At 44.0% G+C, this 27,855-nt stretch overlaps 1 protein-coding gene across 1 annotated transcript in view; it reads right to left on the minus strand.

The window, feature by feature from the left end:
* Nucleotides 1–7,598: 7,598 nt before the first annotated feature.
* The window catches only part of ABHD2 (abhydrolase domain containing 2, acylglycerol lipase), a 44,472-nt gene continuing 24,215 nt past the window's right edge, over nt 7,599–27,855 (minus strand). The window contains exons 6-11 of the mRNA XM_066592806.1: nt 17,692–17,875; nt 13,591–13,683; nt 11,163–11,270; nt 9,705–9,774; nt 9,525–9,609; nt 7,599–9,037 (exon numbers count right to left, since the gene is read on the minus strand). Of these exons, the coding sequence (XP_066448903.1) occupies nt 8,841–9,037; nt 9,525–9,609; nt 9,705–9,774; nt 11,163–11,270; nt 13,591–13,683; nt 17,692–17,875 (737 nt within the window). The 3' untranslated portion in view covers nt 7,599–8,840. The remainder of the gene's footprint in view (nt 9,038–9,524; nt 9,610–9,704; nt 9,775–11,162; nt 11,271–13,590; nt 13,684–17,691; nt 17,876–27,855) is intronic.

A 27,855-nucleotide genomic window follows, 5' to 3' on the forward strand; every position in this document is an offset into this window, starting at 1 on the left:
CTGACCGTTCCCCTGACATCACTCACCTACTGGGCCCCATTATGCCAAGAGTTCTTAACTGTGATGCTGCGCCGTCCAATTGGCAGGCAGCTGTCAACACAGACCAGCAAACTATTGAGTCAGCAGCGTTTAACCGCCAGGCTGAGGACAGTTAAGTACCATTTAATTTTATAGTTTCAAAATATACTCATTTAAAACAAATACACAACAATGAATTAAAACAATCTTTATTTTATTATATTCAGTTCCATTAAATCCAAAAATTAACAAAAAGTTCAGATTGCAGTGAACTGCCATACATCACATAACAAAAAAAAATGCAAGAAAAAAAAAAGTCATTGTTTGAAGATAAAGTAGGTGTATAGAAAATTGCATTGCTAGTTGCAAGTCGTATCTCTAGAAGTGACAGGCCCCATATTGTGTAAAGCTGCAGTCAGTTCTCGGCTATGAGCTTTAACCTTAAAACACAACCAAGGCGTTGGAAAACTTGGGACTGATGTAGTTCTACCATCAGTCCTGGATAACCACTTTTGTGACTTACGAGCCACCTGAGCAGTCACCGGTTGCCGGCTTCTAGACTAATCCATTTTAGGGCAGCATTTAAAAAGTTTTAAAATAAAACTGCAGTAGGCGATTCACCAATATAAGGAGCAAGCCAACTAAACCGAAGAATACAGTGAAGTCTCTACAATGTGCACACACCACCACGGCCCCTGCTTATTAAGGCAGATGTGTTTGTGGACGAGGACGCAATACAAAATAGATTGGTAATACGATCGACAGTCAGAAGATCCAAAACCAAAAAAAATTTAAAAAATGATTAAAAAAAAAGAAAAGTCTTCCCGATATTTTGGGCACTGGATTAGAAAACGTTGGCATACATTCCTCGAGCAGGTTAATATGTGATAGAAAAGATCGTCATCGTGATGTTGACTTGTGTAGACCACAAAGTCAGCACTTCAACAGAAACTATATTCTGTAGATATATGGCTTGCTCCAAAAGGCTTCTGTTCCTAAATGTCCATTCTTGATTGTAAAAGTTTTTTTTTCCCTGATCAGTTCTTTAAAAAAAAAATAAATTGTGTATGCAATATAAACGTTAAAGTCTTTAGTACAAGATACGGCCGCCTACACACAGTGCATGTTGCGGAACCGTAGAACTGAGCGTGGGTCCTTCACATCCAGGGACCTTGATCTTTTAATGGCGTCTTGACTATGTAATGGCAAGTAGAATGGACAGAGCACCAAAGTGGCTCAGCATTTTAGGAATGGAAACTGCGATAAATGCTGCCCTATTAAAAAAAAAAAAAAAAAAAAAAAAGAAGGATTGTGATGGGCGTCAACCAGCAAACAAAACATTTACATCACACTGCTAGAAGTTACCTAGGCGGTTGGTACCCGATGGAACCACATGGTCCAATGTGGGGGAGGCAGCTACTTGTGGCCTAAATGGATATTTGAGAGAGACAGTTCACTAGCAACCACAGTCTACATTCTGCTTTGAGTCACTTCATTGATTTCTGCTGAATTTAGAGTCTAAGCTCCGCACACAAAGATGGCTGCTTTTGCTTTGCAAGCGCTGGAGACAATGCAAGTACAGTATAAGAAATGTGCGTCCGAATACAACAGAAAAAACTCAAAAAGCAAAGGCTGAGATTTTTGAGGATTAAGAGAAATACTTCAGACATTTGCTATTAATGCCCATTTGTAGCAGACACGTGCTCTTGCCACACACAAACCAAGGCTAACTATTTTTCGGTACTGGAAACAGCGCCAATCTTGTCTACGTCTGGTATTGTAGCTCCGTCCCAAGCTGCAATACATTATAAAGCCCGTAAGCAAGAATGACAATTTCCAAAAGGTTTTTTCTAGGGAAACACCATTGATGATTTATCGGCAGAATAGGTTATCAATAGTGGATTGGTTGGGACCAGGCGTATTAGCTGATCGGTTGGAATGAAAACTGCTGCGCTGACCCCTGTGTAGTGGCGCTGCAGCAGCTCTCACTTCATATGCCGACATAGGGCGTCCTATCAGCTTATTAGCTGGGGCCCTGAGCGGCAGATCCCACGGATCAACTATTCATAACCTATCATCAACAGTATTTCCCTGGAAAACCCATTTAATCTCATACGACCCCCCTTTAATGCATCTTTGCAACCTGTTTTGGAATGTTAATCAATGGAATGTCTGCCGCTGACTCTGGATATAACACAAGATAAAACAAAAACTGTTGCAAGAATGATATGATGTAACAGGAGAAATATTTACAAATGTGCATTAGAGTTCACTAACTGTATACAATATGGGACGCAGTGTGTGGCATTCATTTGAGCAACCAGTCTGAAAAAGCTTTGTGTTACCCCAAGAGCAGAAAATCAAAGACAGAAATGTTATGTTCGCCGTCATATCCAGACACCACTTAATTACTCTAACCTAAGATTTTTCTACAATGAGAGAGTATCGCCTATAAAACGCACATCAGGGTGGGTGCACATGCGGCAGAGAAATTTGCAGCAAATCCGCCAGCGGATTTCACTGCAAGTCTGTGGCGAATCCGCAGCAAAATCCACATGTGTGACTTACGGTTTTTTGCCGAGGACATCAAAGTGGATCTCACCCCTCTAAAATATGCAACAGAAATGAACAGGCCGTGGATGAAAATCCGCACTGTGGGTCAATTTCCAAGTGGGAAAAAATCCACAGCATGTCGATGGGATTTGCTCATCCACACGTAATCCACTGTTGATATTTTGTGTGCACTCCCATGTGCCTATCCTTATAAAGGGAAAAAAAAAAATATATATATAGAAAAGACTCGAGGCTACACAAAAGTCCAGTTAGCTATTCCTGAAATTTGTGGGATAAAGCCAACATACTGGCCGTATACAGTAATTTACCTTTTTCGGAACGCACTGGAAGTGCCTAGACATCTTTATCTCTATGTTGTCCACTGCGCCTTAGCCAAACTCACAAAAATTTGCAGACCTCAATCGGCAACAACCTTTCCAGAAATGTCTCCTCTTGTGTGAAGACAACTGCATAAACTAACCACTTAGCTCATAGTAGAAAACCTGCCGCACTTCTTGTATGTGCAAGTAGGCTAATTGCTCAACCGGAGCATATATGTTATACTGGAGCCCAAGTGGCATGACACACACCGGCAGATCTAAGACTACAAAGCACATCTGCATTAACTATTGAACAATTACCACCACCTCCTGTAGTATTTTCTGAGCAACCTCCAAATGGAGCCACATGTCGTCTGGGAGCCTCCCATTTCCCCATAGGTGTACACAAAGTACCAAAGACCTGAACTAGGACAGACGCACCAGTGGGGCATATTTAGCAGATACTGTGAATTCTTGCTGAAATGCTACACAAGTTACACAAAATGCTTTAAGACAATGGCAATGCTGGTGTTTATGTAGTTGCAAAGTAGTAAAGAAAACCAAGTAACCCAAGCAAGAGTAACGTGGAGCAGAAGCTAGAACGTCCAGAACAAAGAAGTAAATTTGCTACATCAGTGTCAGCCAATGTGGGGAGTAGCAAAGTAAAGGTTCCCAACATCTCATGTTCTTACATGTTGACTTCTGTGATTGGCGTTCTCTCAGCTCCAACCTGAAACACTTTGGTGTGTGGCAGTAGTTATATCCCTGAGTGTAAAACCACAGAAAACAAGCATGCAAAACTAGGACAAAATCAGCCAAAGAAAGTAACTGACTGCTATAGTGTAGGATAAAGCACAATAAGCAAGAACACGTAGGCATCACAAGAGAGAATACAACTCATCATACACTCCACAAAAATCTTACACATTGCACTTTCATACGAAACCCGTTGGACCTTTCTAAGATTCTGGACATCAGATGGCCCCTTCACTATCCTCTATAGAATAGGCTGCATTGTATCCTTTTACATTTCCTACAAGGCAAAAGTTAGCAAATAATGTTTCCTCCCTGCAAGCACAATGTTGTAGTCGTTGCAACATTACATATACATAGTAGTCACACAGCTTTTCTTATATGGTCATGGTTTCCAAAGCAGACTCTTACATTGTAGGGTAGGCATGGAAACAGAATGAGACTTAAGGCAAAATCAAAGACTCCTATGGGTAAGGTTTATTACACGGTGCCCGACGGCACACTTGTTGTACTCGCTGCTGTCCTCGTCAATGTGCCCAGCAGGTGAAACAAAACTATTGTACTAAGATAGAAGGGTAATAAAGTGCCAATTGGAAAGGAGTGCAGTGCTTAGGGATCGTACTGGAGGTCACTGGCTGAAGGTATCGTTACGCAGGCCATTACTGCCCAAATAATGCCCCTTTTAGACGAGCCCACTCTCGTTTGGACGTGAGCGATGTCACCGCTAGGTCGTTGAGAATCGTTCACTTCCCTTCAGAGTTTCATATTCCTATTTGAAGCACTGAGAGCGAATGTTTATACATAATAAGTGAACGAGCAAACAATTGTTTTTTAGTCCAACTGAAAGAACAAAAAAATGCACGATTCTTGTTCGTCGTTGGCTTGCGTTTAATCCGAACGATTCTCGTTCACTTTCGGTGGTTTGAACGATTTTTTGAACGATAGTCGTTATGTCTAAACGCAGCATAATCACTTGCAACAGCAATTTTTGGCAATAGTCGTACAGTGAACACAGTCAGCTGCAGGGCGCTGAGCAAGAAATTGCTCACTCAGCACTAATTGCTTCATTTCAGCTGACTGATACAAAGTGACTACGGTAGTGAGGGACTTCTCAGTGTAAACAGGAGTAATTGAATCTTTGAACGACTGCCTATTCAATATGAATGGAGGCGGGCAGCCGAAAGAGATCTCTGGCGCGCTCACCTCCATTCAGAAAACAACTATCAATCCTGTGTGAAAGTACAGGACCTAAAAGTGACTCTCCAAACTGTTCAGAGTGTGAAAGCGAAAGATATTAGGTTTCCCAGCCCCATGAAGTATTTCACAAACAGGTGAGGGCGGTATAAAAAGTAATAATACCTTTCCTTGCTGCTCCCATGCTCACACGTCCACCATCCCCTGCCAGCCTGTGTGTACTAGGCTTCACCAAGGACATGGCGCATCAATACCACTGAGGTCATGGTTGTGGCCAGGAACTAGCGGCAATGGTCAAGTATCGAGGCGACACAATATTGCTGGAGATGGGTAAACGAAGACCAGCAGGGGACAAGAAGTGTCTGAATGGGATTAGTAAGGTGTTATTCCTTTTTTTACTACTGTAAGCGGTTTGCAAAAAATGTCATAAGGTAAGAAACCCCTTCTAAAACTACACAAGGGTAAGAGTAGAACATAAGGCTTGGGGTGCAACAACACAACTATAAAGTGCTAACTAATATCCAATACCTCGAAACGTCACGCTGGTAAAATGGTCACTTATTGTACGGCTCACAACTACAACGCTCTTCAGAGGGACTTAAGTGCTGAAGTAACATTAAACATCCATGTGCCGCCTCTAAAGGGCGTTTTTACATGGGACGGATTCTTGGCCTGATCTTAAGTATGTTGATTGGTGCGCATTTAATTTTCTTTTACACTGGCCAAGAATCAACTTATCGGGACAAATAATTGTAATTTTGATCGTTTGTCCCCATAGGCTGGCTGTACTCCCTATTCACATGGGAAGATGTACAGTCAATCAGTGAGCATTGTTACCCTTGCTGAACGTCATTGATCAGCGGATGAATGTGTTTGCTTGGTCATCGGCTGGTCCGTGTCTCTTCAATAAGGCCAGATAATCAGGCAAATGAACGTTTCAAGGAACGCTAGTGCATCAGGAGGTGGAAATGGGCTTTTTTGACTCAAACTCTGTGCTCTTTAGATACAAGACTCGAAGGCCCCTGCTGAAGTAAAGACTGATCTACTGGAAACACAATCTGGCTAGAGATTTACTCCCAAAAAGGCAGGGGAAAAAAAACCCACCAAAAACTACAAAAATACAGAATCTCCTGCTTTCCCCGTAAGTTAAAGAAGTAAATCCACAGACTGTACGACAAGACTTCTACACATACAACAGAACAGAAGGGATGTGTCTCAGACCAAAAGAAACATCCCCCAAATGTAGTCACAAAATAATCTCCCTGCATGTTGATGGCAAAGAATAAGGAGTAAGAGGAAAAAAAAAACCTCATCTGAAGAGCAGGGTGCCAGTTTTTCTGAGCCCTGTAAGTAAAGAGACCCTGTTTTCCAAGGAGCTGTAAAGTGCTAATCGGAGGAAAGAAAGCATCATTAAGTTATCACATATTACATTGTAAATATGTGGGCATCAGGAATGGGGCACAAAGTACTGCGGGACCCATAGAATTTCTTCATAAATCTACAGGAAATGTGCTGAAACAGACGGCAACCGTTTTATAGTTTGTGGCTTTGTGGACGACCCTGCAATGGTGCAAACGAAACACAAAATAAAGAATGCCCCTTTAAATAACAAGTCAATGGTCGCTTTACAACCCCAAGCTCAAAACTTTGGTAAAAAATAAAAATAGGCAGTAGTCAGGAACACTGAAGAACAGAAAGAGCGAAGTGTGCAACATTACCAGTTTACATGTCAATAGAACTGTTCAATTATTAAAGCTCTGTACCCATGGCCAAATACTAAAGGGAAGTTCATGGGAATGCATCAGCAGATCACCAAGACAGAGCAGTTCAAGGGGACTGTTACACGGAGCGAGAAATCGTTGGCCCGGATGAAATGGGTTATTTTCTAACAGGATTGTTCAGCCGTTCACTTCTCTGCAGCGGTGAATGAGAACGACTGAACGATCGGTGTGTAAACTGAGTGATTAGCGAATGAGCCAACAAGGATGGTTATGCTTGCATAAGATGAACGATAAGCAGATGAATTATCATTCAATCACTGGCTGTAGTTACACTGAATGATTATCGGTCAAATTGAAACAATCTAGCATTTTTTTTAATGATAATCTTTCCGTGTAAAAGCACCTCAAGTTAAAAAAAAAAATTAAAAAAAAAAAAATCAGCTTTTTGCCTGGACCTGGAACACTACAGACCTCAAACTTTCATGGCTTGCTCTAGACAAGACAATCTAGCAGCGCTCGCCAGAGAGTTATCTGGGAGTGAAATGACACCCAAGTGGCTTAAGGAGATTTCACACAGCAGACGCTGCAAGTTTCTACCTCAAATGCCAAAACATGACATTGCAACGAAATAATAGGTGTTACCAGAGTCCCCTGAGGGTTGAAATGACACCCAAGTGGCTTAAGGGGAATTTGCATAGCAGACGCTGCGCCTTTAAATCTCAAATGCCGAAAAGGGCATTGAGACGGAGCCATAGGCTTTAATGTATAGGCACTGTCTGCGTTTCACTAGGTTTCTGTTCGATTCTCGTAGGAGGCAGTAAACGTGTCGTCGACCATGCTTTTTTATCATTCTCCTAAAATACTGGAAGTGAACAGAAACCTTGTGAAACACAGACAAAGTCTATGGCTCCATCTCAATGCCCTTTCGGGCACTTGAGATGGAAACGCGCAGCGTCTGCCATGCAAATTTCCCTTAAGCCACTTGGGTGCCATTTCAACTTTTGGGTGACTCTGGTAACACCTATTATTTAGTTGCAATACCATTTTTTAACATTTGAGATGAAGACCCGAGGCCGACACAAACAACGTATGCAGAAACGCTGTGTCAAAGCAGCCTTATTCATAGGTGGATGAAATATGTAGCACACCCAGAGTTCAATAACTCTGGCAATAAAGCTGAAGCTGGAGTTCCATTTTCTATAGGCCCAACTATCTGCTCACAAGGTGAATAGGATTAAGCAAATTTGTAATGGTTTTTAGAAGTATTAAAGGGGTTATCCAGGTTTTTAAAATTACTGCATTGGTTATTTCAACATTCACTGGGGCAAAGCTACAATACTTCACATAGCCACTACTAGAAGCATGACGCAATGGAGACAACCAAGAGGGTGCAACACTTGGCTGAGCATCGCAGCTGATAAGTGTGGAGACCATGAGTCAGATCCCCAGTGACCAAATATTGATGGGCCTATCAGAAGGATAGGCAATCAAAAAACTGGATAAGCTCTTTAAAGGCCAAAACTGGTTTATTGCACTAGACATGTGGGCCAATGAATAGTCATGCAGCAGGAACTATAATGTCCCTATATTGGCATGACAAAATATATTGTAAGTTCCGGGTGAAGTTACAGGGTGCGTATTGGTCTTGCCACATTTTGGAATGGAATGATTACGACAGATTTGACTTCTATTCACTTCATAATAATTCTCAGTCAGACAAATCTGGAATACAGCTTTTCATCAAAGAAGTTGTGTCCCTCAACACATATGTTTGCTTCCAAAATCAATGGACCCTATTAGTACACTTGACTCCCTTAATGAGTCCAGTCTCACTTCATAACACACATACAAGTTATACTGAACTAATGCAATGACAAACATCAACACGACTTCCATAAATCGGAATGCTCGGCATTGAATAGCTCAATAGTCCAGACAAGGCGTGTCTGGGGTAGACCGATATCTACTTCAGCCACTATCTGACAATATATTGATAGAAATACAATGGCCTTGCTGTACCAAACAGCAATATAATATATATACACTACATAAAGCACTGCAGCAACTAACCAGAATGGGAAAACAGGAATTCTGTAGGCTCACAGTGGAGTCACGGCCTCTTCCCTCATAGTTTCACTGCAAAGATAATCTGGGTAGACCCATATAATGGAGAGTCAAGAAGAAAAAAAAAGTTACAGTAACTGTTAGTAAAGAATTATAAATGCGTAAAAAAGGATGAATCTGTAGGCAAGTCTTTGGGAAGATGACTGAAGTCCTCAGTCTAACTGGGTGCAGGCTCTGCTGATTCCATGTCGGAGCACTGGGATTTATTTCTCTCCCATTGACAGACTGCATTGGCATACTGCACCAGAAGTTTATCCATCCATGTCAGAGGCTCTGGGAATAGTACTGCACCTTCAAAGAAGCCGAGATGTCCTCCGTGAAGCGGCAAAACCACCATGACTGTTTCCTTCTTACCTAGAGATAAGTCAGGGACAAAGTACAACAAAACAGGATGGTTAGTCCAATCTATACAAAATCAGCTTTGTCATATTGTACTATTGATGACCTATTATTAGGATGGGTCATAAATAGCAGATCCATGGGGATCAGTTACTTGAGATCCCCACTGACCGGCTGATTGTCTAACTTGCTGTCAGTGCAGAGGGCCAGGATATCGTCAAGATCAAAAGTGTAATAGGCGGCTTCACTTCTGTTTCCAATGGGAGTGAAGCCGCCTATTACACCTCCAGCCCGCTGCACTGAGAGCAGACTGGACAATCGGCTGATCAGTGGGGATCCTGAACAGCGTATCCCTGCCGATCTACTATTGATGATCTATCCCAAGACTAGGTAATCAATAGTATAAAAGTGACAAAACCCCTTTAAACTAATATCCAAAACCAACAGAAGCTACTTTTATCCATCTGCCATTGAAGTGTTCACAACACAGCAAACCGCTTACCTGCCAGGGTCTTTGGAATGGAGAGTAAGCTTTCATGGACTAGGGGGTCATCGACAGAGTTAACCAACATGAGTGGCACATGAATCTAGAGAGAAGCAGATTAAACTCAGACGTGAAAAACGAAGCAAGAAAAAAAAAAAGGGGGATCACTGTGTAGAATTAAAGTAAATCAAAACTTACATTGTGCAAATAACGTACACAGCTTTCTTCTTCATAGTACTCCTTGAGGGACTTGTAGCCATGGAACTTTCTGATAAAGAGCCAATGACAGCATATGAGACAATACATTTTAAAGGGGAATTCCAGGGATGGGACTATTTTTTCAGCTTTCACCCATGCACTGGATGGATGAAAGCTGATAGATGGGCGGGCTCCCAATGATCCAGAGAATTTGACATTATACTTAAGTATAAATCTTTTGGTCCTGGGGGAGGGACACCAAACAGACCACACCCACTTCCCCCAAAAGTAGTGAGTCCAATGCAGAAGGCTGAAAAGTTGAAATATTTTTGTGCAAGCAGCCCTTGCATCAAATCTTGTGACTTTTCTACGCCAGTTCTTTCGTAATGTCTTCTTAAATGTACACCATAGCATTTTTTTTTTTTTTTAAAAAGGCCTAAGTTTAGAATTGCTTCCCTCTACTCATTCTGTGTCTAATTTTGGGAGAGTCCAGATTATCGTTCAATTCTATTTTGGAAACGAGTTCTGGATCATCAAAATGTACTGGAAGCAGGATTTTCATTGTGTATGTTTAACAGTGAAGCAAAAGCTGCACATCCACAGCTCCTCCGATATTTACACTAGAAACGTATTTTTATCATCATTTCCTTCTAGAAAGCCTTTTACTTTAAACATGACAACTACTTTTCAGAGTATGTTCACATGTGATGGATTTGCTGCATATTTTCTACAACAAATCGGCACTGAATAGTGTGGATTTTGGTGTGGCTTTACTATGCATTTCCCACCTTCAATTGAGGGGGTGCGATCCATAGTGAATCCGCGCCAAAAATCCACACCATTTAGTGCAGAATTGCTGCAGACCTTTCCAGCAAATCAACCATGTGTGAATATACCCCTACACTACATACCGATTATGAAAGAACATTTCCCTATGGGAGATGCACAAGGAGAAAGTCAAGCTGCTTGCATGCGCTAACTTTGTGGGGTCAATGCGCTGGAACAGGATGCCCGGTGAGTGTGAGACAGCACTCCAGACTCCCCGTTTCCCTCAACTTTAAGTTCTATAACAGTTTGGGGGGAATCAAAAGGTGATAACTAGAGATCAGCGAGCGTACTCGGAAAAGCACTACTCGCTCGAGTAATTTGCTTTATCCGAGTATCGCTGTGCTCGTCCCTGAAGATTCGGGTGCCGGCACGGAGCGGGGAGCTCTTTCTCTCCCTCTCTCCCGCCCGCTCTCCCCTGCTCCCCGCTGCGACTCACCTGTCAGCCGCAGCGGCACCCGAATCTTCAGACCCGAGCACAGCGATACTCGGATAAAGCACATTACTCGAGCGAGTAGTGCTTTTCCGAGTACGCTCGCTCATCTCTAGTGATAACAGGTTCCCTTTAAACATGTAGCTTGAAGTTGCCATTTGCCATGGCTCTGGAGGCAATGAATGGCATCCCGTGCTTACCTCATTACAGTATCATCAATCTGCATGAGAGATGTGGCTGTATACAGCCTGCTTAGAACCGAATCTTCAAAGATTTTATTCATCCTGTGTTCAGTAAACAGTGCGTGTCTAGAAGAAGAGAACAAGCCTTAGAAGAAGCCAACAAAACCAAAATCAAGGCCATAAAAAACTGCACCGCATCACACTAAGATGTATAAACATAAAGCTCTGCACACAAGATATGCCATAGAAAGCTGATAGATATCTGGTGTCATGTGGGGGTTATACATTCTGCAGTTGGAGACTAAGGCCTCATGTCCACTAGCTAAATGGAATTGCGGATTCCGCAGTGGATTTCCGCCGCGGAACCCGCAGCGGATTTTGCCCATAGGGAATCATTGGCCATCTGCGGTCCATTAAATGGATTTTTGCACCCGCGAATGGCATTTTAAAAGAATTGCGCTTTTCACGCACGGGAGAAAAAACGCAGCATGCTCCATTCTGCTGCGGATTGGCAACATTGCTATCACATTGATAGCAATGTGTGCGGATATCTGCATGAAAAAAAAAAAATTTAAAGCAAATCCGCCGCGGAAGGATTCTGCACGGATTGTATTCTTCAAGTGGACCTGAGGCCTAAGGCCTCATGTCCACGGGCAAATTCGGATTTTAAATCCACAGCGTTTTTCCTGCACGCAGATCCGCGCCCCATAGGGATGCATTAGACACCCACAGGTAGTTAAATACCTGCGGATGTCATTTTTCCCTGCAGGCGCGGGTCCCGCGTGCAGGAAAAAATCCGGACATGCTTTATTCAGGGGCGGGTCTCCCGCAGGGACAGCTCCCGCAGGCTTCTATTGAAGCCTATGGAAGCCATCCGGATCCGCAGGACACCCGTGCCTGAATTAAACTCACCTGCTCCGGGCGATGCAGGTCTTCCTTCCTTCACGGCTGGAAACTTCTTTCTTCGGCCCGGCGGATGTGCCCGGCATGCAGCCGGCGCGCCGAGCACATCCGCCGGGCCAAAAAAAAGAAGATCCGGCCGCGACGGAAGGAAGACACGCACGGACCACTGCAGGTGAGTTTATTCTTATTTTTTAGCATCATGTCCGCGGGGCAGGAGGGACCCGCTACAGATTCTCCATGGAGAATCCGTAGCGGGCCCGATTTTCCTAAATGAAGAGACGGCTCCATAAGTGGGACTGGCATCTATGAGGCATTATATATTCCATAAATGTCCGGGTTGGGAATATCTTTTTAATTGTATATTTTGCTACATGCAGACCATTGCTGTTACCATGCAGTACCAAGGACAGATACCAAGGTTGTACACAGTAAGCCCACAGTGAGGAAGATGGGGAGTATGAAATAACAGCGGTGGTCTCCGTAGTGAAACCCCCACTGATCAGCACGTTATTCCCTATCCAAAGGACAGAGATTAGCTTGTATTCCTGGTAAACGCATTTAACCCCTTAAGAACATGAATAACCTCACAATGATTTTTTGCAGATTTTCCATCTCCACTTTTCAAAAGCCATAACTTTATTTTCCCTTTGTCACAGCCGTATGAGGGCTTGTTTTTGTGTGGCAAATTGTAGTTTTTAATGGTATGTTTTTCACAATACATATAATGTATTGCAAACCTTTTTTTTTGTTTTTTAGCAGCCTTAATCATGCCACAGAAAAGGACTGAATACATTTTTCCTGTGGACTGGCATGATTACGATGATAGCAATATTTTTTTCCTTCAGTTTTTCCACTTCTGTACAATAAAAAGCCTTTTTGGAACCTTTTTGTTTTTATATCAGTGCATTCACAGTCCCATAAACTTGTATTTTTCCATGGATCCAGCTCTGCGAGGCCGAGTTTTTGTGTGCGAAGCTGTAGTTTTTATTGCTAGCATTTTGTGGTATGTAAGGCTTTTTTGGGGGGAGGCAAATTGAACAAAACAAGTATTTTGACTATTTTTTTGTTACGGTTTTTGCCATGTAGGATAAATACGGTGTTCAATTTATTATACAGATTGTTAACGATATGATGATACCAAATATGTGTTTATTTTTTTAATTTAATACAAAGATGAAGAGGTGTGCACAAAAATTGGTTATTTGTACACACTTTTTAATTCTGAGCCCATGCCATCCACAGGATACAAGTTTACTTCCTGTTGCATTAACTACCACCCTGGCAGAACGTAAACCTATGTCCTGTGGTATTAATGGGTTAAAGCACTTGAATCTGTTGTCTTCTTCCTTCATTATAACACGCTTCACTACAAATCCTGTTTTGATGTAGGGATGCAAAAAAAAAAAAAAATATATATGACTTGATACACTCACTAGTTATTTGTATATGGAAGTGCAAATGTTTTACAACATTGCTGTACAAGTGCTGATATAGCTGCTATTTACATAGGGCACGGTTCAATGGCATTTAGTAAATGTTCTACCTGTGAGACAGAATGATTTTCTTCATGTTGTCGGCCATGAGGAAGTTGTAAAACCGTCGGCATTGATCCCACTGCAGAAAAGTTTCCTGAGCACTATAAGAAAATCCCAAGAATCAATGGACTGTTGCACGGGAGTGAAGAACCAAGAGGCACACAGGATGTGTTAGCCAATTATAGATGCCAAAAGAAAAATATTGGCTTAACTTTAATTACAGAATATGAGTCCTCAGCCCAAAGTGTGAGAAAGTGGCCATTCTACAGAAAAGGCACACTTTATAGACTCCTGCGTTAAAATAACATTTCATATTTGAAAATATATCCGTTATTCTGAAAATGACCAATATACTAAATATTGTTCCTGTATAGAATTCCATGTCCTGCCATGTATGAGCCACCTTGTACAAGGTAAGAGTGCAGCCGATAAGTAGTAGTAACTTTGTGGTCTTTGTAAATTCATGTAAAAAGCCCTCAGAACTTGTGGACTAAAGCATATAGATTACAAATCAATACAGGAAGGGTCCATCAGAGATCCTACAGGAACCTGTTTAATAATCACGGAGAACCACTAGAGGGAGCACAAGAGGCACGGATCCCATTTAGGCTTCACACAGACAGACTTGCAGTCAAATACTAACACATATACAGTATATCTATCTATATATATAAAATTGAATGTATGCGTGTGTGTCTGTGTGCGTGTCTCTTTGTCCTTTATGCGCTACTACACCATTCATCCGATCGCCATGAAACTTTGGGAATTTGTTGAGTACACTCCTGGGAAGATTATAGGCGTAGTACATTTATGCTACGATAAATGGCGTGCGTGCGAGCGTCGTTGACAGTTACGACCCCCCCCTCCCCCCACGTAGATCGTTCGATTTCCATCATTGCCACTAATTCGCTCACTTCCCGATGTTGTAGAAACATGAAATTAGGCACGAGCATTGATTATGTCAGAAATAGGAAAAGTTAATGGGTCCCAACTCGATTATTCAATTCTAAGCGCCAAAGAATTAGCGTCCAAATTTTACGTATGAAATCTAATTCTCTCACTTCCTGATGTCATCTATATATATATAAAAATGAATGTATGTATGTCTATCTGTCTGTCTGTCCTTTATGCATTACTACACCATTCATCTAATCACCATGAAACTTTGGGAAGTTGAGTACACTCCTGGGAAGATTACTGGTATAGTACAACTATGGATGTTATATATTATAAAGCTGAGGTAACATGTAAGCTGCGCTGCGATTGGTTGTTATATATTATACCACTTAGGTAACATAAAAAAGCTGCGCTGTGATTGGTTGTTATCTAGATATATAAGAACGAATGTATGTATTTCTGTCTGTCTTCGCAGCAACGCGCGACGGGTAAGCTAGTGTTATATGAAAAAAGAGCAAGTACTTGGATGGGTTTGTAGCAAATGGCTTGTACAGGAGGTAAAAAGAAGAAATACACAATGGGACAGTCAAATGGTGAAAATCCAACAGAACATAACAGTGAAAGCAAAGAGCATATGTACATACATGGTGGTTAGGGATGAGCGAACCTACTCGGCCACGCCCCTTTTTCGCCCGAGCGCCACGATTTTCGAGTACTGCTTCCTACAAACAATAATGTCCCCAAACAGCTTCCTACATCCATCCACAAGCAGGGAGTAATTCTGCCCTGAGGGACAAGTTTTGTTCAAAGTAAAGTTCCTACTGTAGCACAAAAAGTACATTTGCCCAAATAGAGGACAAAATATTCTTCTCCAACTTATGAATGGTCTTAATGATGGCATTTACTGTAATACAGACGGATTCCAGAAGAACGGTGCAATAAAGCCGATTTATTCTTACATGAAGAGACAAACAACCAAAATGGCCTGAAAACGGCAGAAGAACTCTTGAAGTTTTTAATGCACCTTATAGATGTTCAATGTTGGAGCAGATAGCAAGTCGGACACTTCCCAGCATATCCAGTGTTATCGACTGCAAGACTGTGGAGGTGCATTGTTTTAGGTCAACTAATCTCACCAATGGTGCATTGAAAACTTGAAGAGCTCTACCATCTTCCCATGACATTCCTGCTGTTGTAGGACAACTCATGTCTGAAGTCAGTTTACTTCTACACCAGTTGTTTTGAGCCCCCCTTGTATTCTCCTCCAACCACTTTGTAGTACTAATTCATAATCAAAGGGTAAAGTACTTTATGAGCTTCATTTATAGCTGCAAACAAAAAGTTGAGTGTTTCCCCATAGAACCAGATGACTCTTATGTTCTAAGCCGTCCTAGAAAATTGACAGCTAGTATCTTAAGGACTGCCATGGCCAACCCCTCCATTTGTGACTGTCAAGGCCCTGCAGTTTCAGCTCCCATGCACAAGTTACCGTATTTTCCAGCGTATAAGATGACTTTTTAACCCAGGAAAATCTTCTCAAAAGTCGGGGGTCGTCTTATACGGCGGGACAGTGAGGGACAGGCGGCAGAGTGGCTTCTCCACCAGCCTGGCTGCACTCGGCAGCGGTGGGGGACGGTGAGGGTGCAGCGGCAGCAGAGCGCCTTGCCCCCTGGCCTCACTGCACTATGCATTAGCGACAGACACTGAGGCAGCGGCAGAGTGCGTTCCCCAGCCGCCTCCCTCCACTGGACAGCGGCAGCGCAGACAGAGGGAGCAGCGCCAGCTTCCCCGACCGACTCCCTGGACTGGCCACCACTGGCAGACACTGAAGGAGCGGGGAACCTGCGGCGGCAGCACAGCGCTGCTTGACAGGGAGTTAGGGAGGGAGGGTGACGTGGGAGCTGGAAAACTGCTATCTAAGGCCCCCTGCACATGGGCGGAAATTCCGCGGCGGGATTTCCTGCAGAATTTCCGCCTGTGCCCGCCTGCATAGGATTGCATTACAAAACCCAATCCTATGCACACAGCCGCGATTTGTCTGCGTGAAAACACGCACAGAAAACAAATGGCGGCAGATCCTATTTCTGTGGGGTCTCGCAGAGGCCCACACAGAAATGTCACTACTGGTGAGGAGGCTCCGCTCTGCGCACGCGCTGGCTGAGCAGCAGCCGGCACATCACAGAGCAGAGCAGAGGCGAAAGCAGGTGAGCTGCACTGGTCACTGTTCGCATCCTACTGCAGATCCGACCCGGCCGTCTGCAGGCGGCCTACGTCCTGGGAAAACACTGGTTGAGACTGTGCCTGGCATGGAGGATTAGGGTGAGGGTTGGTTTCAGGGTTGGGGTTAATACTGAAACCAGTCTTAAGTGTAACCTTCTATCCCAGCATGAAGTTCATCCCCACGCTGCTAGGACCTTCAAGCCTTCACCCTATTGGGAGCTGAGGGTGTGAGAGCGGCGTTCCTCCTGTCAAACCCCTAGCTTCCGGTGGAGTCAAGGTATAATACCAAAGCAGCCCCCCCGGCTGGGAGGCGTCCAAGTCCACTGTGGGCAAGAGCGGGCGGCGCGGGGCATGCTGGGAGTCGTCGTTCCTCTGTGGTAAGCCTGGACGGTATGTACTGACAACACCGCGGGCCATGCTAGGAGTTGTAGCTCCTCGGTGGTATTCCTGGACGTATTTTCCGGCGTACAAGACGACTTTTTAACCAGGGATACCCAGGGTAGTCTTATACGGAGAGTATATCCCAAACTCTATATTTTAACTGGAAAAGTTGGAGGGTGTCTTATACACCGGAAAATACGGTAGTTGTTGGCTGAATATCTCTATTGCAGTTTCTCTCCTGGAGAACAAAAAAATAGGGCCTGCTGAAATCAAACAGGTCATTCCTTCTATTGAGCTACCCTATACACATTAAATAGTCACACAATAAAAGTAGGCCAAACTGGACAATTATCAGGATTGACTATGACCAGTGATGGCGCATGTGAACAACGGATCTGAGAAAGGGGTGGTGGGACATTAGGCTGTACTGTCCAAATGGTGGGCGGCTATTGTCGCAGCAGAAACTTACACACTCCTAGTGCTCTTTTGCTTCAAACAGCAATGGCAAAACATCTACCGATGAAGCACTATAACCAAGTTTAGTGCTTAATTCGCTGATGACTAAATGGTTACATGGTGTGATGGAGCATGACGCGGTATAGATCACTTACCGGGACGCGCTGTACCCCTGGCACACACTGACGCAGCACAAGACTCGCTCCTGATTGGCTGCTGCTTCGCCCAGATATTTACAGACAATGTTCCCTCCAAGGCTAAAACCTACAACTATTAATCTGGTCTGTGGAAAGGTCTTCCTGATGTAGCTCACCATGGCTCCAAATTCCCAAGTGCAGCCTGAAATAAAAGAACAGGATGAAAGGTAAACGGATAGATCGAGCAGTCATTCAAGAACCACCTACAGCAGGTCACCTGTGGAATACAGTGAAATCACGAGATATTCTATGTGACATAGATTGAGGAATCCTACACAATACACACGTGTGAGCCAGAGAATAGTGCAATACTGGAAGCTATGATGGCAGGAGCTCTGACAGGCCACCAGTAAGCCAATGTACTTATACGTTGATCGCATGTGAAGTGTTAACTCCTAATATTTCTGGTCAGCTAGCGGATAAACAGCTGCCAAAGTGTGTCAGTATGCAGCTTTTCTACCAACTGTCAAGAGAAATAAACATGCCGACCATGGATGCCTAGAGCAGCTTTCAGTGGAACACGTGTATGGCCAACAGCTTCGCTATACATGGCCAGCCAAAGCCAATTGGAATGGCCAAAATACAGCTACTCTCACCACTGCAGGGGCTGACTAGCTCTGACAGTACCCATACTACCTAGTGAAGAAGTAAGGAAGGCCCTCTAGAAATACTGCTTCCCCATTAATAGAAGCCACAATATTAACAAAACCTAAACTAAACTATGTCTATTTCACTGAAAAGGCCATTTACTTCTAGAAAAAAGGATTGCCACACAGAGGCTCCAGCTGTGTAGTGTTCTAATGCACTATGGGGCATATTTACTATAGAGAATTCCCCAGTTTGGGGAGGCAAATTCCACCCAAAAATTGTTTTACATGCTTTGCACTATGCTTATGATGTGTTTTAGGCCCTTTTTTGCTGTGTCTGAGAAAACGGGCATAGCTTGGCAAAAAGAGGGTGTGGCCTAAATGCTCAGTCGTGCGCCAAACTTGCACAAAAATGTTGGTACAAAATCTGGCATGAGCTAAGCCAACTAATAGGTGGTCTAGAAGTTAGGCTACAGTCTACAAATGTGTCCGTTTATCATCCAACAGAGTCACTTATAAATCCAGTGCATTTTCAGATTGTCGGGTTCAAGTTTGCACCAGATATTAGACAGTATTAGTAACTCGGTGTTTCTGCAGCCTTATGATATGTCTTCTGTTTGGAAGTCTCATTAAGCTACACATTTCTTAATGCAAATGTTAGTAACAGGAAGTAAGGCTCAGCCACTTTAAACCTACAGAAAAAGGCCAAATGCATTTTCCTAGTCTGGGGTCACAGATTTACCTCCTAGGAAAAGGCTGCTCTAATTAGGGTCGAATGCAGACGGCCTGGTGGGATTCCAACTGAGAGATCCTCGCAGCGGGATGTGACCCTGTGCACCCGCAGTGACCCCTGGCTTACCTGTCCGGAGTGTTGTCTCTGCTCCACGGATGTGCCGGCTGGTGTACAGCTGCACATGCACAGTGCAGAGCCGTCGGGCCGGCGATGACATGGATAGTGCGAACCACTGCGAGGCTCGTACTAGAATAGGAGATACTGCAATTTACATCTCGCGAGCGGAATAATCGCAGTTGATTTCCACTCGTGGGCATGCAAATGCATTTTTCAATGCATGTCCTATGGGCTGTATTTGCTGCGGGATCCGGAGCTCCAGATGCCGCAGTGCAGGTAAGCTCATGTGCATTGGGCCTAAGAAGCAAGCATGGTAGCCAAAAGTAAAATTAAATTAGTCACACACAGTCCTGTCAAACACCTCCCTGCTATCACTGGTACAAAGAGCTGTAACAGGATATGCTGTATTAGGTTATCTGGAAGAAAACCACATTGTTACCAATTGGAGAAGTAAAAATCAGAAGAAAGCTTCCCCTTTATTAGTGTAGCTTGGTGATAAAACGGCATTACTCAGCTTACATGGTACTTCTCTAATGGAGAACAATACATAAGTCATTAAAAAAAGCAAACAAAAAATACACTATATAACAGAAAAAGGGTTTTGACTAATAACCCCTTAAGTGGCGGGTTTCCTACGACCCGGTCGTGCCCACCAGGGCGGGTTTTTTAAGTCGTCTAATCATTGAATTTCAACTAATTTTGCAGTTGCGTTCCAAGAGCCATAACTTTTTCATTTTTCCATTGACCAGGCCATATGAGGGCTTGTTTTTTGTGGGACAAGTTGTACTTTTTGATGGCATCATTTTTGGGTATATATAATGTATTGCATAACTTTTGTAAAAACATTTGTAAGGAGATTGGGGGGGGGGGGGGGGGAAGAAATTCTGCCATTTGTTTTTTGGATTTCATTTTTACGGCATTCAACATGCAGAATAAATAATGTGATAACATTATTCTGAGTCACACGATTCCGGAGATACCAAGTTTATACAATTTTTATGTTTCAGGAAGGAAAAAAAGAAATGGGGAAAAAAGAAAAAAAGGGGCCATGTCATTAAGGGGTTAAATAATGTACCAACTTCCTTCTCTGGGTCATTACGATGCACACGGATACCACATGTGTGATTTTATTTAACATTTTTTACAAAGTAAAGAGACAAGTGTTTTTATTTATTTTTTTAACTTCCTTTTTTATTTTAGTCCCTTTAGGGGACTTCCACAGGGACCCATCAGGACCCTCTGATCACATTCCGGGGGTCTGATGGTGACAGCCCTTTACATGCTGCAGTGACAGCACTTTACATGCTGCAGTCACATAGACTGCAGCATGTAAAGGGTTAACACAGCAGAGATCAGAGGTTTTTTCTGATCTCGGCTGTAAGAGCTGGTGCCTGCTTGTCCTCTGGCAGCCAAGCACCAGCTCTCCCTGCCACAGAGATCATTGGCTTGCTTCTGACAAGCCGATGGCCTCTATGGCAACCTGTAAACAAAGCAGGAGACTTAGAAGCAGGAGATTGCCGGCATATCGGCAATATCTTCCTGCTTCTCAATGTCCTGCACTGGTTCTCTGTGGGACTGTGCAGGCAGAGCGCAATGCCACAGCTTGTGGCATTTTGCTCTGCAGCTCCCATAATGATACATAGCCCGGAAATCTTCCGGGCTATATCACTATCGGCAGTGGAGCTCGTCCTGGAAAATTTCCGGGTGTGCCACTCAAGGGGTTAGAGGGGTTCTCACATGAACATTTATCCCACAGGATCACTGGAACCGCCCACAGATAACGATACCCCTCCTAGTTATGGAGTCAAGACCCCATTCCAGGGGAGTGTGAATGGATTGGTGTGCTGCCACCCCATGCAATCTCTGTGCCAAGGACAGCACTCAGCCATCAGTCCCATTAACTTTACATGGAGCAGTTTTAGAAGACTCTGCTTAGAAAAACAGATGGAAGCAGCAATGCCGTGCAATTGAATTTACCTTAAGGCTAGGATTTCATTGCGAAATTTGGATGCGACAGGTGTTGCTCGAACAAAAATGGCTGTGCAGCCCTGCAATCTCGCACTCACATTGAAGTGAATGGGGTCATAGTGCAAGTCGTAGCTTGCCACTACTACGAGTTGCAAAAAAAAAAAAATCCATCAAGGTTGCACTTTTTGGCCCCTGCAGACACAGCAAGCTGCGACCTGTACTGACCCCCATTCACTTCAATGTGACCGAGGTTGCGGGGCTACACAGCAATCTTGGGTTGTGCAACCTGCAAGCAAAAGGTGTAGCCCTAGCCCTAGACCACTTTCACACAGCATTGTGCATCAGTATCTGTAAGCCGGAACCAAGAGTATGTCCAATGCACAAAAAAAACGAATAGAAAAGGTTTTCAACTTTTCCTCGTTTTGGAACCACTTTTGGTTTTGGCTTACAAACACCGATACCAAATATTGCCGTGTGAAAGTTCCCTTTAAGACTACAGCTGAGCCATGTCTGACAGTTTGGTGTGCTAGGAATATACTTAATACCAAAACTCAATTAAAAAGACTTGTTAGGTAATCAGGCAGTGCATTCCTAATGAAGTCAGTGAGGAGCCCAACAGACCAAAGGCCAAAGGCACTGGATATTTGTGTGCAATGAGAATCCATAAAAAGCAGCGCTCCCATTTCTGGACAAATTTTCAAATTTTGTCCCAGGACCGGAAGGGAAAGAGGACATAACCTGCAGTTCTTCGCTACCATCCCTCCGATATGCCAGTTGCAGTTCTGTTTTTCAGCTATCCAAGATGGTAGACACAAAAATTTTCAGATTACCTGCTCCCCACTGTGCATTGATAATTGATAAACTACCAATGAACTATAACTGCTTTCTGATTGGCCAGAGCTGCTCATGTGATTAGCACTGACCAATCAAAGAGTAGTGCATAGTGTGCATTACATGCATTACATAGTTAGAAAATTGAAGGGTCTCCCTTCCTTCTAGCTTGCTGTCCAGTGAGGGCCAGCAGATACATTAATGTATAAAGGGAAGGGAGACGGAGAGACCCTCACAAGCAAAGGTGGTGCAAGAGTCAAGAGTGAACTGCAACTTGCGTCAAGCGGGTAACGGCCTACACCGAGCGGTTTCTAAGCGGCAGCTGAGGAGCCGTGCAACAGCGGCGATGAGTGAAGCGTTCTATGTAATCTTGCGCACAGATGAAGGTGACCAACAGGATATGGACCACTAATGGACTTCGGTGAACGTGACGCCCGTGCCTGACTTAAAAGGTCTTGGTATAGAAAAAAGACTAACACACGTAGGGGGCGTGGCTTGCAGATGGCAGAGTAAGCAGCACTCCGGCTGAGCTCCCATCATACCCACCGTTACTGACCTGCTCACACACAAGACAGGTGGCACCAGGCGATTCCCAAGGCTCCATGGCGAGGGGAAAAAAATAAATAAAAAACAAGGCATGCCACCGGCAGTTTTAGAGGGCGAGCCGTCGACAATTCAGTGCTACTTCAGGACACGTGACCCGGTCGGCCCCCTTTCCCAAGATGGCGCAGGACCACATGTGCCCGGTTCCCTCATAACCAGGCAGCAACAGAGAAGGGAAGCCTAGACTGGAGGACCCCGGATTGCAGTGCAGCCCTGAGACAGATAAGTTTGCACACACAACTAGGGTACCCACACCATATGATGAGGACAGTAGTTTCCCTTCTGGGTCCACATCTGACCTTGTGCAGGGCTCAGCTTACAGTGACTAGTCCCCTGGGACGCTGGCCAGCCACAGAGATCCAAAAGGGACACCTGCAAAAACCAGTCCCTATTAACCAAGGAACCACCATCTAGCTTGACTGCCTCCCCTGAGGTGAGTAGTAGTCCTCCACAGCAGCACTCTATGAGGGAGGTTGCAGCAGTGGCAGGTCCCTCAGTCAGTTCACCAATCTCCAACGATCACACCACTGATGATTGGAAACGGAAGGGGCTTTCAACGTTTAGAAGCCACACGTGCTCTGTTGTCCTCATCCTTCTCCGCCCACTGGGCTGACGCCACTATGGTGCCATCTGGTTCTGACCTTCGGCCACAACGCAAATCTTCTGTCAGCCTACTCACTTCTTCCTCTTCTGCTTTTTCCTTCCTTCTACCCCTTTACTGTCCCCCATGCCTCGACTGCCACGGTGGCACTCCCTAGTGTCCCCTAGACAACCCCCATGACTAGTCTTTCTTTTTGTACCTATAATGCCAGAGGTCTGTTAAGAAGGGTTAGATCCTGGCCCACATACACAAAAAGCATATCCCAATTGCCCTTTTTCAGGAAACACATTACAAATGTGGTCACCTTCCTAGGTGCACCAGAAAGCATTATTCCAAATGGTAGCACAGTGTTCACCCCGAAAAAAAAGACATGTGCCTATCCATAGCTATTCATAGAAGCCTCCCTCACAATCTAGTTCCCTCTAAGGTGGATACTGAGGGCAGATACCTATTGAGATGGCCCCATTATCAATCCTACCAGGATCCATTACTACTAGCAAGAAATATTCTTAGATTTTTCATTCTAGCCATGAGGATGGTAATTCCCTGGCTCTGGAGGTCCCAGGGCTCTCTGACACAATGAACTGGGCGACAACCTTAGACAAAACTGGTTACATGGAGGAGCTGAGGGCTAAGGACGATGATAAATATGCAGAGTTTTAAGCCACATGGGAGGTTTGGGTGACGTTTTGCAAAATTATTAGATTTGATCAGTGGCTTGCGAATGGGGTTCAACCTACTCAAAAGAATGTCGGTGTCTATGCTACTAGAGTCGGTCTGAGGTGTTCTTTTTCCTCTTCTCCCACCTCCTCTGACGTTGCTCTAAGCCCATTTCCTCCTCCCTTCACTCTACACCTAACTTCTTTACCCTTCCATCCCTTATTTTCCACCCCCCACCCCCCCCTTTTTTTATTTCTTCCCTTTTTCCTGCCCCTCCTCAGAGATTCTCCTCTGGAGATCTACTCGCTGTAGGTTAAGCTTGTTCACAACCAATCGATTTAGTTTCAGATATATAGTCATTTATTTTTCCAGTTGCTTACCGAGTCCTGACAGTCAGCTAAGCTTTAAACAAAGTAAAGCTGAGACTGCTGTAAAGGCTGTTCCAGAGTACAGTTCATCAACTAAATGGTTTCTTCTGTCTTAATAATAGAATTTCTCGAAGCTATTGTACAATCTTGAGGCTATTGTCAGCCTATCTGTATGCGATGTACAAAGTCTCTAATAAAAACATATTTTGACTCTAAGATCAACACACGTATTTGAGTAAACTGCAGGCACACCGTTTACTATTGAAATATGGCAGTCCGCAAACAAAACAGTTTAGTCAGTGTGACTTGCATAAACACAATTTAAACCTTGATACGCAGATAAACAAGCGCTGGGGAGGAAGCATCTGAGATGAGAGGAGCTACAGAGAGAACGGACTATGAACAACAACAACAACCCCTATTGTCTGATTAACAGTTTTAGCCATTCCTGACACTAGGCTAGTCACGCCACCCTGCAACAAATGACTGGCAGCTCTCTCACTATGGACAGTAATAGGCAGACAGCGGTCAATTAGTGGCTGGAGGGCAGGATGGGTGTAGCTAGCCTGCAGCTCATAAATATCCAGGTCTACTTTAGGTAGTCCTCTATACATGTGTGCTACTACTGATAAAATGTAAGTTTCTCTAAAATTGGTTCACAGTTCCACACACAAACAGATCCCTGTAATGTCACTACCTTATGCTGCCCTCAGAGAGGGGTGGAAAAAGATGGTGACAGAGTCTCTTTAAACGAGTACAAGCCCATTGCTATGTAAAGCATTAGAAATAATCACTAAATTAGAAATAAAAAGGTCAAAAGCATTTTCTCAGGGGTAGAAAATGCTTAGCTTAAGCTCCAGAGATACAATGGGTATATAGAGAGCTGTTCCTAAACCTTCAGGAGAAATATGCTGAAAGCGGATTACTGGCACTCCAAACAGTGTTGGCATCGTATGGGGGTGTACAAATGCCAATCTTCAATATCCTGGAAAGAACTTCTGAGAAGAACACAGGAGATTAGGTTAAGAACAAACATTTCTTTTAATTGACAAACCTGGGTTATAGCCTCAAAGCTTTCAACGGACGGCAAGATTTATCAATAACAGGAAATAAATCTGTTTTTCGTTACAGCAGTCCGGTGTTTGGAGTCGTTGTGTATGGGGTATTTAGAAACAAGTTGAGGTGTGCATCAGATTTGGACTTTGTACTATAGATTTTCAGATCAGACATACCCAAGTTTAGGCAAACAGAAAACCTTCTCGTTCAAATGGGATTTGGCTTGTGTAAAAGTAGCCTTGCTGTGCTAGAGCAGTGTTCCCCAACTCCAGTCCTCAGGGACCGCCAACAGGTCATGTTTTCAGGATTTCCTCAGTATCGCACAGGTGATGTAATTATTGTTGGTGTCTCAGACATTGTCACAGGGGTTCTTACCATAGAATATCCTGAAAACATGACCTATTGGTGGTCCCTGAGGACTGGAGTTGGGGACCCCTGTGCTAGAGCACGGAAGCGAACGATAAAGGAGGTCACTTAGGCAGCCTGTTTATACTAGATAGTTTGCTTGCAAATTATTCAGTCACTGTACCGTTGAATGAGAACTAATGAACGATCTGCATTTAAACCAGACGCTTAAGCAACAACTTTTATGCTTTTCATGAAATGAACGATAAACTAATGAATTATCATTCATTAGTCGATCGTTGGTTGTGTGTACACTGAACGATTATGGTTCAAATTCATATGACCCAGCGATGTGGCAGATTTCCTGCCACAGAAAAATCCACGGCAAACTTGCAGCAGATTACCGCCCCTTTAAATTCAAGTCGTTTGAAGAAGCAGTCTGCTGCAGATACGCGCCAAAGTCTGCGCAAAATGTATGAACTTGGATGCAAAAAATTAGCAGCAAATCCAACACACGTGAACCTACCCGAATGCTTATATTTTCACTTTAGAACATCTCCTCTGTTAAAGGAGTTTACAAGAGTTTAAGAAATCTTAAGACTTCTGTGGTGGCAGACGAGGATTAATGTCACCAACTCTGGTGGTCAAGGGAAGTGGAAGGGGTTAAAGGGATTCGGTCATCAGGTTCCTGTCATGGGCAGCATAAGCCTGGAACAGGGAAGCCTGTTCCCTGCGGATGTTTTATTCTGAAACACTACAGAGTTTCAAACTAAAATATACTTTGAAGTTTGAGTCAGGAAGTGAGCTCTGAGTCATGGAGGAGGGCCGTGCTGAGCTCTTCCCTCTTGCAACATGAAGACTGGACAGCTCCCTTCCCTTTTGTGTATAGGGACAAAGCTGTTAGCCTACATGATGCAGGCAGGGAGAGACAGGTGTGGCTTGCCTGATTTGGACAGCCGTTCCAGAGTGAAACTTCAAAGTGTATTTATTCTTAAAGGGGTTGTCCCGCGCCGAAACGGGTTTTTTTTTTTTTTTTAAACCCCCCCCACCCCCCCCCCGTTCGGCGCGAGACAACCCCGATGCAGGGGTTAAAAAAACCACCCGCACAGCGCTTACCTGAATCCCGGCGGTCCGGCGTCTTCATACTCACCTGCTGAAGATGGCCGCCGGGATCCTCTGTCTTCATGGACCGCAGGGCTTCTGTGCGGTCCATTGCCGATTCCAGCCTCCTGATTGGCTGGAATCGGCATGTGACGGGGCGGAGCTACACGGAGCCGGCATCCTGCACGAGCGATCCCATTCATAAAAGAAGAAGACCCGGACTGCGCAAGCGCGGCTAATTTGGCCATCGGAGGGCGAAAATTAGTCGGCACCATGGAGACGAGGACGCCAGCAACGGAGCAGGTAAGTATAAAACTTTTTATAACTTCTGTATGGCTCATAATTAATGCACAATGTACATTACAAAGTGCATTATTATGGCCATACAGAAGTGTATAGACCCACTTGCTGCCTCGGGACAACCCCTTTAAATGCCGCAGCGGTAGAGAATAAAAAACGCCACAGGCATCCTTGTCCCAGGTTCATGTTACCTGTTGGTGGACCGCAGTGAATGCCTGGCAACTTACTCACCTTCCCTGGCTTCAGCCATGTGCCCGGTCTGTGTGTACATCATTCTGCTTTCCTTCCGGCCCTGATCACACTGATTGGTGCCAGGCATGAACAGCCAAAGACCTTTCTGTGATCACGCAGAGCACGTTGTGGACTCTTTTGAAAGTCCTGGTTCATAAGACATGGTGCTACAGAGTCTGAGAATGATGAAGTATCATTTAGCTCATAGTACTTGATATATTTGTGGAACAACAAGGAAAGGCCTTTAGTTAAAAAAAAAACAAATATATTATACTAGCTGATATACCCGGCTTCGCCCGAGTTAATTTGGTACTGGTGTTTATCTGGTGTTCACACGGAAAATCTTATGAAGTCGTGGTTACTTTAGAGATACTGAGGAAAAACATATGTTCACCATTTTGCATAGTTCTCTGCATTACCCAGGAAACACCACGTGGAGGCAACCAAGCGACGTTTCCTTTATATAAAATGACATCAGGAAGTGAGAGAATTAGATTACGCACATAAAATTTGGACACTAATTCTTTTGCGCTTAGAATTGAATAAATCGAGTTGGGACTCATTAGCTTTTCCTATTTATGACACAATCAATGCTTGTGCCAAATTTCCCGTTTCTATGAC

The sequence above is a fragment of the Eleutherodactylus coqui genome, chromosome 2, assembly GCF_035609145.1.
Source record: "Eleutherodactylus coqui strain aEleCoq1 chromosome 2, aEleCoq1.hap1, whole genome shotgun sequence".
NCBI lineage: Eukaryota > Metazoa > Chordata > Amphibia > Anura > Eleutherodactylidae > Eleutherodactylus > Eleutherodactylus coqui.